The 14,872-nt window shown below is 44.6% G+C and overlaps 1 protein-coding gene across 1 annotated transcript in view; it reads left to right on the forward strand.

Annotated features, from left to right (window-relative positions):
* The window catches only part of LOC122806732 (valosin containing protein), a 1,741,209-nt gene that overhangs the window by 951,455 nt on the left and 774,882 nt on the right, over positions 1-14,872 (forward strand). The window contains exon 11 of the mRNA XM_044077401.1: positions 4,972-5,136. Coding sequence (XP_043933336.1) covers positions 4,972-5,136 — 165 coding nt within the window. The remainder of the gene's footprint in view (positions 1-4,971; positions 5,137-14,872) is intronic.

Raw genomic sequence — 14,872 nt, forward strand, 5'->3', positions numbered from 1 at the left:
ACTTCTGATTCTACGGCCTTGGACAATTGGGTAAAAAGTCTGTACTTCCGCAACTCTTGCCATTAGATCTGTAAATTTCTTTTTCACATGCTTAAGTATCATCGGCATACTTTGTAGGCTAAGGCTAAACTTGGATGTTCCTTCCATGTCGGAGAACAAAGACTTGCAAGATTTACTAAGTTCTGCCTTTCTAGTTAATAAGCATTCACTACATTGTGGTTTTGGCACCTTGGAGGCTTCCTGCAGAGCAGTAGCCACTGGTTCCATTATTAGAAGGCATGCTTGGCTTAGGGAACAGCCTCTTTCTGAACCTGTTAAATCTAAATTGCTGGATGTTCCTTTGCACAAAGACAACCTTTTTGGTAACAATGCTGAGGAGGTACTGAAGAAGTTGTAGGATAGGGTGAAATCTATGCAAGCTGGTAGATTTCCTTCAGGTTCAGCCTCAGTTTACTAAGCATTATCTTTCCAAGAATTGGTCTTTCCCTGGTCCTGGCAAGCAGGGTCGCCCTTAGGCCTAGGGGTTTCAGATCTTCCTGAGGGCAAGCTTCTGCCCTTCAAAAGGCTAAACAATGGCATTATTCTAAATCAGGAAGTTCTAAGCCAGCTTCCCAAAGCAAGCATTCTCAATGACTCCAGCCTTCTTGTGCCTACCTCGCGGGCCCAGGGCTTCCTTTGGGGGTGGGGATTTACCAGGTTCGCAGAGGTATGGTCTACCATCGCAGACAAATGGGTGCTCAGTATAGTAAGTCAAGGTTACAAGTTTTATTTTCACACATTCCCTGTTCTAAAAGGGTACCCAGACATGCCCAGAACTCTCAGGGCAGAGGTAGAAAATCAAATTTCTTCTCTACTAACTATGGGTGCTATAGAGCCAGTTCCTGCAGCTCAGGCAGGCCTAGGTTTTTATTCAAGACTTTTTCTGGTACCCAAAAAAGGGGGCACCTGGTGCCCTATTCTGGATCTGTCTATTCTGAACACTTTTCTGGTGATTCCCAAGTTTAAGATGCTCATTCTTCAACAGTTACTGCCAATGCTGGACAAGGATTCATGGCTGGTAACTTTGGATCTCAAGGAGGCTTATCTGCACATCCCAATAAGGGAAAGTTGCAGGCAGTTCCTTAGTTTCAGGGCTGGGGAGCAACACTTCCAATTCTCTGCACTGCCCTTTGGCTTATCTACTGCTAGAGTTTTCACGAAATGCCTGGCGCCAGTCATTGCTTTTTTTGAAGGCAGAGAAACATTCAAATTTATCCTTACCTGGAAGACTCTCATTCAAGCAAACTCCCCAGAACAACTAAAAAAAGGATTTGGACTTTGTGAAGAACGTTCTTAACTCTTTGGGTTACACACTCAGCGAAAATAAGTCAACATTGGTTCCTACAAGGGGCATTTGTTTTCCTGGGAGTGAGCCTGAATACAGCCACCCAGATGGTATTCCTCCCTCGAGAAACAATATCTTTCGGCTTACTTCAAGAACTTGGCAAGCATGACCCAGCTCTCTGCAAGGCAATTCCTGCAAGCACTGGGGTTCATGGCTTCATGTATTCTGATGATCCCATATGCATGGCTGCATATGAGAACTTAAGTGGTACCTCAAACCTTTGGTGTCAAAACACACAGGACTTGGACTTGATTCTTCCTCTAATTCCCTGTCTACAAATGGAGTTTTGTGGGTGACAGCATATTCTCAGAACAAAGGTATGCCTTTCCTTCCACCACCTGCCAGCCAGACTCTCACCACAGACACCTCAAATTATGCATGGGGAGCACATCTGGAAGGCAGGGGCATACAGGAGACTTGGAGCACTCAGCAGATTCATGTGCCCATAAACTTGAAAGAATTCATGGCAGTGCAGCAGGCCTTGCTGGCTTTCAAGGACCTACTCTAACCCCCGGGACTCTTCTGATCAGGACAGACAATACCACAGTCATGTGGTACATCAACAAATGGGGGGGGACGCACTCTTATCCCTTGTGCAGACACAGAATGAGACTATGGTCCTTAGAAGCTTCTATAGGCATACATCTAATAGCCCAGTATCTTCCAGGGAGGCTAAACTCCTTGGCGGATCAATTGAGCAGACATGTTCTGGATCCTCACGAGTGCAACTGAGCAAGATCATCTTCCATCGCATCATTCAGCATTGGGGCACTCCACAAGTGGATTTTCTCACACCAGTAATCTCCTTCGAACCTTCTGCACCAGGGAGTTTCACAACAAAGCTTGGAGAGTGGACGCTTTCTTTCCCATGGGGACAACTCTCAATTTATGCCTTCCCTCCTCTGCCTCTTTTTCCCCAGAGTGCTGCTAAAGATAAGGGACAAAAAAACAAAGGCTATTATAGCACGAGACTGGCCCAGGCAGCATTGGTATCCCCTTCTTCGCAGCCTTTCCCAAGCTCAGCCTTGGCGTCTTTCCCTGGTACCAAATCTGTTGGTTCAGGAAGGGGGGAAGTTTCTTAATCCTCCTCTTCAAACTCCGCATTTAACTGTCTGGCTAATACTTTAAATCTTTCCCAGCAGGTGGTTGAAGTTCTTCATGAGGCCAGGAGACTTAGCACCAGAAAATCTTATGGAGATAAATGGAAGAGATTTTGCTCTTGGATGCAGGCTAAAGGAGAAGACTCTTCTCATCCTTCTCTTTCCCTCATTCTTGATTATTTAGCAGGCTTGCTTAATGGTGGACTTTCCTTTCCTTCAGTCAGAATTCATGCTTCAGCAATTTCTGCTTATTGTTCTTTTGAGCAACCCATTTTTTTTCTCACTCCTTGATGAAACCGTTCCTGAGGGTAGCTAGCAATCTTAGACCTCCCAGAAGAGCTGCTCCTCCTGCTTGGGATCTTAATTTTGTCCTGGAGAAGCTTATTCTACCTCCCTTTGAAGCAGATGCCTATGCAGATTTAAAGTTTCTCTCCTGGAAGACTGCTTTTTCTTTTGGCTATTACTTCTGCTAGAAGGGTTTCGGAGCTGCAAGCCTTAATGGCACTAGAACCTTTCATTATTTTTCATACAGATCGGGTTTCTCTAAAAACTAACCCCTCCTTTATGCCTAAGGTGGTTTCCAGTCTGACCCTTGACTAGTCTATTCATTTGCCTTCCTTTTTCAATAAAGGGGGAAGGATTCTGCACTCTCCTGATGTGCATAGACAGCTGAGATTTTACTTAAAACAGAACTAAACCCTTTCGGAGGTCTGAGCAGTTGGTTAGTTTTGTTTCTGGGGCTCAGGGTAAAGCTATTTTGAAACAAACCATCTCCAAATGGATTGCTCATTGTATTCACTTTTGTTACCTGCAGCATGGGAAGGTTCCCCCTCAGGGTATTAGGACCCATTCTACAAGAGCAGCCTCTACCTCTGCAGCTTTTTTGAGAGGTGTGCCTACTAAGGACATTCTAGAAGCAGCTACTTGGTCTTCTGTCCATACTTTCACAAAGCATTACAATCTACCTTTGTTTTCTAAATCCAGGGCTGGTTTTGCCTCTGCAATTTTGCAAGGCCTCCTTACCAACCCTTAATCTGTGATTCTTCCTCCCACCTTTGTTTTTTCCTGGGCTTTGGGAATCAGCCCATATGTTAGGACTGCAACAGTGAAACATGAACCTAGTACAGTTGTGTACACTTACCATAAATGTAGATGTCAGTGTATTCACTGTTGCAGTCCTTGTTTCCCACCCTCCATTCCCCCTTTTTTCCTAAGGCACAGACTAGATTTTATTTTTTGGATGGCATGTTTCCAGCATGTTTCCTTCCTGGATTAGCCTTTTTTTGTGGGCTCCTGACAGTTAAGGCAAGAAAAATTGAGGAAATGGCGTCGGCTGTCTCCTTTTTATACCTGACGTTCTGACATCAGTTTTACACCAGACGTCATATACCGAGGACTCTGGTATTTGGGCCGACTGACGGCTACTGGGAGCTGGATAACCCATATGTTAGGACTGCAGCAGTGAATACACTCTAACATCTACATTTATGTTAAGTGTACACACCTGTACTTTCCACGGTGACGCTACTGCGGTAGCGTTGTCGCCTCACAGTAAGACGCTGTCCGGTTCGATTCTCAGCTAGAGCGTCTTCTGCGTGGAGACATGCGTGAATGGGCGTACCTTCATTGAAGGTTGTGCGTCAGGGCTGGTAACTCAGCACGTAAAAATCAACAACCAATCATTAGCAGACCAGAGTTCCGCTGTGGCGACCCCTTACCGGGCAAAGCCGAAAGACACAAACAACTGTACTTTCTGTACAGTTGATGGCTTGCTTATGAAAAATAGCAAAACACTGTCAGGGTATGAGATATAATCTTAACTCATTACATCTGAGTGACGACTCCAGGTGCATCTGCAGTTAACTCCTACTGACATCTCTAGGCCCAGAGTATTTCTTCATATTTGGATAAATAATTCCAAAACTATACCATGTACAAGGTTTTAAAAGTTTTCATCTTAAAGCTTACACAATGACAAACTCAACTGCATTAATATTTGATCTTTGTCTAGTGTAGGTAAGTAGATATTAACTGTTTTATGATTTAGATATAATTTTTAAACTTTTTTAAATATCGCAGACAAGTAACACAGAACTCCTTAGCCTCATATTAAAGCTCTCAGCTAGATGAATAAAATGCTGCTGCCATTGTGTGCAACTGTGTGGTTGTTGAGATATTGTCAGGTGTTTACAAAATATTGCAAATGTAATAATTCATGTTATAATGTGACTTAAAAATTTTGGTTTAAGCCCTAGAACCTAAAGAATATTACCACTATAAAAATAGTTTGTGCTGGTTTGCCATTAATAGTGCTTTCGTTATCACTATGGTTACAGAGATATGAAAATTTGTTTGACATGTGAGGACATAATTTGATTTTATCAAAAGGCCTGGGCTCCGCCCTTTGGAAGTTACAGTGCTAACTTCTGAGTTCCATTCTGTATCCAGTAGTAAAATCTTGTTGAATTTACATTTTTCTTCATTCAGGTAGCAAATGAAACCCATGGCCATGTTGGTGCTGATCTTGCAGCTCTGTGCTCTGAAGCTGCTCTCCAGGCCATTAGAAAGAAGATGGACCTCATTGATTTGGAAGATGAAACCATTGACGCAGAAGTTATGAACTCCCTTGCTGTAACCATGGATGATTTCAGGGTAATGCTTTTATGTACAGACAACTGTTTGTATATTTCACTTGTTAACATGTTTTAATCTTTTGTTCCAAGGACTTGTAAGAAATTCTAATCAGTATGTTAAATATGATGCAAGGATTATATTCATTAGTTTTTGTGATTTACTTTGAACAGCAAAGTTTTGTTGATACTAAGATCCTATTTTAAGACTATTCCATGGAAGAATTGGTACTGATACTAATAAAGTTCGTATGGAACACCTATTTCAGTACAGTGCTGAAGTTGCTCAGATTTACTTCATCTGCAGAGTGCACACCCTATATTGTTTTTAAACACAAGGTGTTAGTTATATAATTGGAGTCATTTGTGGGGACAAATCTAGCTGTGTGATCTCAGGAGAGCTGCCATTTACCTTCTCTGGGTGCTTTTCACTAATTTTTCAACTAGCAGTTTGTAATGTTTCTGAAAAAAAGAAGCCAATCTGGTGGTCCTCTACCATTAACAAAACTCTACAACAGAAGGAAGAAACTGTTGCAGAAAAAAGGTGAAGTCCCAAGACTGGAAAAACTCCCCTTTTAGCCTCAACAAAAAGTTGAGATCCCTCATTAAAACCTCTAAAGTTAACTATGAAGGCAGTATTGCCATAGACACTAAACACAGCCACATAGCCTTCTAAAGTTATATCAAGAATCTCCACAGCAATACCCAGATTTGCTCTGAGTTGCTGCACAATGGTATCTCCTATACTGAGCCAACAGATATTGCCAACATACTGGTAGACAGATTCAGTACCAACTCTACCCCTCTCTCCCCTACTCCTAAAGGACCAATCACAATACTGGAAGAATGCCAGGCACCCAGCGTTACTGCAGCACAGGTTAAAGCTGCATTGTCCAAGGCCAAGAATACAGCTTCCATGGGACCCAACAATAGCCCTAGCTGTGTTCTACATGAACTACAAAGTGAACTGGCACCACACCTGTGCCCTGTTCAATCAGTGTCACCTCAGCCTTTGCCCCTACAGAATGGTGCACTGCTAGTCATCCCTCTTCATAAAGGGGGAGTGACTACAGACCCTGGGAATTATCGCCCCATTAGCCTGACTATTCTGATATGCAAGGCTATGGAGCGCATAATCATGGACCCATTTAACAAGGATATAGGGAATCTCCAAACTCTGGATACCACACAATTTGGTTTTGTAAAGGGTAGTTCATGCCTGCTCAACCTGGTTGACTTTGAGTCAGTCACCAAGGCTGTGAATGAGGGCAAGGCAGTTCATACAGCCTACCTCTGTCTGACCAAGGCCTTTGATACCATTCCCCACTCGGGAATTGTTGATACTCACCAAACTATTCATCAACCCCTATATCACTAGGTGGGTTGCAAATTGTCTCACAGAACACTCAGTGTGAAAGTAGCGGACTGCAAGTCAGACTGCTGACCAGTCATGAGTGGAGTCCCACAGGGATCGGTCCTGGGTCCTCTCCTGTTTGGCATCTACTTATCAGAAGTCCGGGCCAACATGGAGGGACTCCAGCAGACCATGTTTGCTGACGATTGCAAGCTGAGAGCCATTATTAACTCCCCAAGTTATGTAAACATCTACAGAGAGGCCTCACTAAGAGCAGTGACTGGTGTTGAAACCATGGCCTTAAGCTTAATGCCAAAAAATGCGTTGTCATTCCCTTTGGGAAAAACTCAGTTCCCACTAATTACCACATTGATGGTAGCCCACTGAAGGTATTATAAGAGATCTAAGGACACAGGTTGACAGCAGCCTCCTCTTTGACTACCACATTACCACTGTGGTCAGAAAGTCCTATGTGGCGCATCTCATTACTAGGGGTTTTGTATCCATGAAGAAAGGGGTAATCCTCTCTCTCTACTCTTCCCTCATTAGACCAGTCATAGAGTGTAATGCCCCATTTGGCATGTACCTCACTAAACACCTGCAACAGCTGGAAAGGCGACAGACGTACTTCACCAAGAGGATCCTAGGCCTTAAACATGCCCTACATGGACAGACTCTAAACTCTAGCTTTTCTCTTCTCATATCGTCTATTAAGAGGCAATCTCTGCTTGACTTAAGCAGTGTCTGACCCAGCCCTGTTAGAAATGTTGCACCTAAAGAAATCCCAATCCCTCCGCACCACACGCTCCAGGGACCTCAACCTTAATACCACTATCAACAGAACATGCTGGAGGGACAGGTTCATAACCCAGAAGACTGCCCGTGCTCTGGAATAACTTCTTATACATGTCAAGCAGAGCACCTCACTGGCCCTTTTCAAGAGAAATCTTAAGTGGACGAGAAGTAGAAAGTTCACCCCGGGGATCATTCCAGTGGCTATACTTGATAGAGGCATTGGGAACTAACTGCTGCATGATGCCAGGGCACTTCTATGGGCTAAGCTTGTAAAGGCTTCAGGACCGTTGGCCTAGTACATACCTATGAACCTGTGTGTATTTTCATTGAATCCGTTTTCAGCATCACAGTAGATTGGTGGATAAGATGTCTGCCTCATATTTGCAGTGTCTGTTTTAGTTCAGACTTGTGTGGTGGTTGCATTTTCTCATCTTTGTTTGCTCCCCCGTGCACTCTGGATGTTCTTCGTGTTTCACTGTTGCAGTCATCACATTTGGGTTGTCTGCCTGCAGCAGCCCTCAGTCGGCCCGGCTATAAGTCTTGGGTCCTGCTTCAGTTGCTGTCTCATCTTCCATGACGTCAGGTAGTCAGGGGTATAAAGCATGCAGCCAATGCCATTTTATTAGTCTTTCTTTGCATGCCGTGCCCAAAGTTCGCAAGTGCCGGTCGGCAGACTCCTGAAATTTTCTTTTTCGAGTTTCAGATCTGAAGTCTTCAACTAAGCCAAGTGCCCTGTTGGGGATCCTTCATCTTGCTCTAAACCAATGTCAGTAAAAGTTACAATTGTATTTCTTGTGGAAAGCAAATACCTCAAAGATTTTCATTCGTACTGCATTCCTTGCTTAGGCCCAGACCACGACGTACTTCGCTGTCTGTTTTGTGCCTTATTCAAACCTCATACTATTCGTTGACTGTTCATTTTTGCATCCAGATATTGTGGTACTCTGTTCAATTATCCAGAAATGGCTTCGGTAAGCCCCCCAACTACTGACATTCTGAAAAAACGCAAAGATAGACCGCATAGGTCCAGAGGTGCTGACCGTGCTTGTCCTAAGTTAATCGCCAGTTCGCCTGTACTCAGAGGCGCATTCGCAGCCCCTGATACCTGCTACTTCAGATTCACAAGCCTCCACTAAGATCCATTTGGAGTCCGGTATGCCGCGAGATGCTTTGACTGTGGAAACTGCGGATGTCTCTACCTTGGATGGGTCCGGAGCCGCTGTGCAAGCAACTGCTGCTGGGGGTGTATTCAGGCCTACTGACTTGCATATTAAACCAATGCCATCTTCTTCAAGGCCTAAAACTCTATGCCTAACAGACACCCAGACCGCATGGTCAGGTCCCTATGACTAAAAAAATAATGGCTGAGGACCTTATTACTCTAATCAGGGGAAGCCACCCTAAGAGACCTAGGACTGATTTTCCTTCTGATTCTTCTGATCAGGATTCTGAAATTTCTGTTTTCTCTGACCAGGATTTGCCCTTCTCTACCTATGAGGATTCTGATGCAGAGGACTCCATTCCCTCTGCTTCCCCTCCAGAGGATTTCTCTTTTGGTGAAACCTTGCATACTCTTAGGGAGCATTTCTTGTGGGGAAACCCAGGATTACTCTGACTCCAAAAAGAGGATTAGGGAATTCTTACTCCTGCCTCAACACAGGCCTTTAGCTATCCCTTCTGTACTGGACATTGTAGGTGATGCCTTCTCTGAATCTAGCCTGGCCCTTGACACTTTACCTCCTGCTCCCAGAAAACCTGATGGGTATTGCAGGGTACCAGATTCTCAAGTTCCTCTTTAAATCCTGTAATCACAACTACGCAGGTAAAAGCTGCACTCTCTAAAGCCAGAAACACAGCATCCATGGGACCGGACAACATCCCAGGCTGCGTTTTACATGAACTTCAGAACAAACTGGCTCCCCACCATGTTCAATAATAGCCTCGCATCAGGCTTTGTGCCCACTGAGTTGCGCACAGCAACAGTTATCCCACTCCACAAAGGGGGAGCCACCACTGATCCCAGGAACTGTTGACCTTATTAGCCTGACGAGCCTGGTCTGCTTGGCCATGGAACGTGTTATGGAACTCATAAAGACATTGGTAACCTCCAAACACTGGATCCCACCCAGTTCGGGTTTGTAAAAGGCAGATCATGCCTCCTGAACCTGATCGACTTCTTTGAGGCAGTCACGAAAGCCGTAGATTAGGGTAAGGTGGTTCACACAGCCTCTCTTGACCTTGCCAAGGCTTTTGACACCATCCCCCATTTTGGAATTATAGCTAAACTCACTAAACTAGGTATAAATCCCTACGTCACAAGATGGGTTGCCAGCTGGCTCACTGACATAACCCACACTGTAAAAGTTGCAGACTCCAAATCTGACCTCAAAGCTGTGACAAGTTGAGTACCACAGGGTTCCGTCCTGGGACCTCTACTGTTTGGTATCTACTCCTCTGGAGTACAGGCTAACACTGAAGGCCTCTGGCTAACTAAGTTCGCAGATGACTGAAAAATAGGAGCCATAGTTAAGTCCCCAAATGATGTGGACGTCCTACAGAAGGTCCTCACTGAGACATGCCTTGTGTCAAAGCCATGGCCTCAAGCTCAATGCCAAAAAGTGGTGTCATCCCCTTTGGTAAAAACTCTGTACCCATGAACTACCACATAGGCAGCAATCTACTTAACACCAAATGCGTGATGAGACCTTGGGACCAAATGCGTGATGAGACCTTGGGACCCAGGTGGAAAGTAGTCTCTCCTTTGATAGTCACATCGCCACAGTAGTCTGGAAGTCCTTCTACATGGCACACCTAATCATAAAAGGGTTCTCATCCAGGAAAAAAGGTCATTGTTCCCCTCCACTCAACACTCAGACGCATTATAGAGTACAATGCCCCTTTTGGAATGTACCTCACAAGACATCTGCAGCAGCTGGAAAGGCCACAGAAGTACCTCACAAAGAGGATTACTGGCCTCAAATGCCCTACACTGACCGGCTCAAAACCTCCAGCTTTACTCCGTAGCATATCGCCTACTCTGAGGTGATCTCTGCCTAACATATAAAGCTATGTCAACCCAGAGCTGTTGGACATGCTACTCCTAAAGAAATCCCAATCCCTCTGAGCTACATGCTCTAGGGACCTAAACCTTGTCACCACAATAAGACTTGCTGGAGGGATAGATTCCTGTCCCAGAGACTTCCCGTACTCTGGAACAGGTTACCCATCTATGTCAAGCAAAGTTATTAATTAGCACTCTTCAAGAAAAATCTTGAGTGGATGAGAAATAGGAAATACACCCCTGGGATCACTTCTGTGTGTCTGCTAGACATTGGCACAGGAGAATAACTTTCTTGGGTGGCATAAGCCAGGGAACCTTGTTGGCTAGGCTTACGTAGGCCCTTGGGGCCGATAGCCTAGTTACCTACCTATGAAAACTCCTACTGCAGATCCTGAGACCATTTCACAGGGACCCAAGGGCATTAAGGCTACTATGCCAAAAATCCTACCCCCCCCCCCCCCAGGGCACTGGATAGATTGGGAAAGAAGGTATACACTTCTGCAACTTTGGCCATTAGGGCTTTAAAATGCCAGTTTCATATGTTAAAATATCAGCAGCATATTATTGGATTGCTTAAACAGAAAATGATGATTCCTGAATGTGCTGAAAATAAAGAATTAAAGGATTTAATGCATTCTGCTGAACAAGGTGGAAAACATACTTTGCAGTGTGGTTTTGATTCGTTAGAGGCATCTTGCAGGGCTGCTGTCACTGGGTCTGTACTTAGAAGGCATGCTTGGCTTAAGGAGCGGTCTTTGCCAGTTCATGTTAAAGCTAAATTACTGGATGCTCCCTTAAACAAAGACCTGCCTGTTGGCAACAAAGCAGAAGTACTTAAAGATGGAGGAAAACGCTAAAATCTATGCAAACTGTTAAATATTTCCTGCAAGTACAACCTCCCAGATTTAGTAGGCATTAGCCCTCCAAGAATTGGACCTTTCCTGCCTCTTCCAGGCCTTCTCAGTCCAAACCCAGAACGAGCAGGATACCCAGACTTCAGTCCCAAGGTACTCTCAGACCTAAGCAGTGGAGGGCTCCCACTTCCAAAGCAGGGTAGTAGTAAGACTCCCCCCTATGGTAAACTCTGTGATTTAACTTTAAACCTTCCAAGGCCTGCTCAACTGACTGTTCATTTAGGGAGAAAGATTGCCCTGCATACAAAAAACTGGGAACTCATTACCCAGGACAAATGGGTTTTAACTATAATTTCCCAAGGATACAGATTCCACTTCCACTCTTTACTAACCCCAAACGGCTGGCCAGACCTACCCCCCAATTCAGTGGGCAGAGGCTCAAAAGCAAGTTCTCTCTCTTTTAAGCATCAGGTCTATTCAGCCTGTTCCAGAAGAATGGGGGCAAGGTTTCTAATCAAGACTATTCCTGGTACCCAGAAAAGACTATTCCTGGCATCCTATCCTGGATTAATCTATCCTAAACGCATTTTTGGAAATCCCAGAATTCAAAATGCTAACTTCATCAGCTGCTTCCCATGCTAGTCAAAGATGCCTGGTTGACAACACTGGATTTAAAGGAAGCCTACCTGCACATCCCAATAAGGGAATCTTGCAGAAGATACCTACGCTTCAGAGCAGGCTACATGCACCATCAGTTCTCTGCACTGCCCTTTAGCTTATCTACTGCACCCAGGGTATTCACAAAGTGCCTAGCTCCAGTCATTGCATTTTGCAGACAGAAATATTCAGATATACCCATACCTGGACAATAGTATGTCCTGGCTTTCTGCCTGAATTAGACAAATCATTTGGCATTTGTAAAGAAATGAACTTCCTTGGGGTACACCATAAACGAATAGAAATCACATCTTGTACCCTGCCAACAAATTGTATTCAAGCTTGCTCCCAGGAATACAATTTCCCAGATGGCCTATCCCACGCCAGAGAAAAAAGTTGATTTGACAGCCTACTTCAAACTATTGGCCATAAAGACCCAGCTATCTGCAAGTAAAATTCTGCAAGCCCTGGGGTTCATGGCCTTCTGCATTCTACTAATTTATTCTGCATTCTACTAATTTCATATGCAAGACTGCATATGAGGAAACTACAATGGTATCTAAAAAGCCTATGATGTCAACATTCTCAAGATGTAGTCAATGATTACTATCATACCTTGTCTACAGATAGTTCCTTTGGTGGGCAGAGGCCTGCCACCAAAACAAGGGACTGCCATTCACTCTACCCCCTGCCACCCACACCTTAAGAGACGCATCAGACTATGCATGGGGGGCTCACTTGGCAGGGCAGTGCATTCAGGATAAATGGAACCCAAGTCAAATGCACCTGCATATCATTCAAAAAAATGTTAGCTGTACACTATGCTCTGACAGCCTTCAATGATTACATTCTTCCAGGACAATTATTGGTAGGGACAGACACCACCACTGTTATGTGGTACATAAGCAGGGGGGAACCCACTCATACCCTCTTTGCTGACTAGCTATAACTCTGTGGAACACAGCCCTGAGCTACCAAGTGCACCTACAGGCTCAATTCCTGCCAGGAAAGCTAAGATGCACTGGCAGACAACCTAAGCAGAAATCTCATGGACCCACACAAGTGGAAAATGGAACCAAAGATATTCAACATGTTGAGAAACAAATGGGGGAGCCCAGAGATAGACCTGTTTGCCTCCCCCCAGAACTGCCAATTGGACAAATTCTGCACAAGGACTCCCCACAATCAAGTTTGGAAAGTGGATACCCTGTCCTTCACCTGGAAAAACTTATCAGTTTATGCCTTTCTCCCTCTGCCTCTCCTCTCCAAGGTATTACTAAAGGTCAAACAGGACAAACCAAGGACAATACTGATGCACCTGACTGGCCACGTCAACACTGGTACCCTCTCTTGCGCAGTGTCACTGCTGGCACCATGGCGCCTGCCTCAGACCCCTGCTCTGCTGTCTCAGCAGGAGGGCCAGATTCTGCACTCACAGCTTCAAACCGTGAACTTGGCAGCCTGGCTAATTACCTGATCTCTCCATTCCCGTCCCTCAGTAAGCAAGTGATGGATGTCATTCTGGAGGCAAGGTGGCCTAGTACTAGAAAATCCTATGCTGAAAAATGGAAAAAATTCTGGTCCTGGAGCCAAACTCATGGGATGGGCACAGCAGCACCCAATTTACCTCAGATTTTTCAATACTTAACTGAGATGTTTCACAACCTTTTCCTCCATCAAAATTCATGCCTCAGCCATTTCAGCTCATTACAGTAAAGAACCACCCCTCTTCTCTCATCCACTGCTGAAGCAATTCCTGAGAGGGGCCAAAACTTTAAGACCACCCAGGACACCCCCCCCCCCCCACTCCAGCCTGGGACCTTAACTTTGGTTTGGAAAAGCTCACTCTACCTCCCTTCGAACCAGCTGCAAGTGCAGAGTTGAAATTCTGTTCTTGAAAAACAGCCTTCCTTCTAGCCATCACTTCAGCAAGAAGGGTGTCTGAATTAAAGGCCATCATGGCTGTGGAGCCTTTCATCATCATTCATGCGGACAGGGTGTACCTCGGGACCAGTCCTTGCTTCATGGCCAAGGTGGTATCCAATGTGGCCCTTTATCAGTCCATTCATTTGCCAACCCTCTTTTCTAATCCACAGAACAAAGGGGGAACGAATACTGCACTCCTTGGACGTGCACAGACAAGTTAGATTTTACTTTGACAGGACTAAACCTCTCAGGAAATGTGAACAGCTGCTGGTTGCATTTGCTGCAGGGGCAGAGAAGAAAGCTATTTCAAAGCAAACCATTTCTAAGTGGATAGGCCATTGCATTAATTTCTGCTATAAGCAAAATGGAAAACCTACCCCACAGGGGATAAGACCACATTCAGCCAGGGCTGCATCTACCTCTACAGCCTTTCTCAGAGGTGTCCCTACCAGGGACATCCTAGAAGCTGCTACCTGGAGTTCTGTGCATACCTTCACCAAGCATTACTACTTGCCAATTTTTTTCTAAATCCAGAGCTGGCTTTGCCACTGCTGTCTTGTAGGGCCTTATAGCTGGTCCTAATGCTATCTAATTACCTCCTCCCTTCCTAAGCTTTGGGAATCTACCCAAATGTGATGACTGCAACAGTGAAACATGAAGAACATAGTACAGTTGTGTACACTTACCATAAATGTAGATGTTAGTGTATTCACTGTTGCCATCCAGGTTACCCACCCGCCATCCCCCATTTTATACCTTTTCTTTCCTTCACTATACTCTAAAGTCTTTGTGGTGTATTTGCTTTTAGTTGAAGGTAAATTTTGTTTCTAAGGTGCATTTATACATTTACATTTTAGATGGTAAAACACACCATTGATTTTTTTGTTTGTTTTTTATTCATTCATTTATTCACCAGGTTAGTCCCACTAGACTGGTGACCTTTTTTCAGGGGAGACCAGAGGTGATATTTGTACTATTATGGAAAATTTGGCCAGGGCGTCAGGAAACTTCATTGCTTTTTTTCAGTAGGTGTTGCTGGATCTTATTCATCCACCTTACCTGCCATTAACTTGGGCAGATGTGGCATCAGTTTAATGTCTCATCAAAAAAA

The sequence above is a fragment of the Protopterus annectens genome, chromosome 1.part1, assembly GCF_019279795.1.
Source record: "Protopterus annectens isolate FY-2018-M chromosome 1.part1, PAN1.0, whole genome shotgun sequence".
NCBI classification, from domain to species: Eukaryota; Metazoa; Chordata; order Ceratodontiformes; family Protopteridae; genus Protopterus; species Protopterus annectens.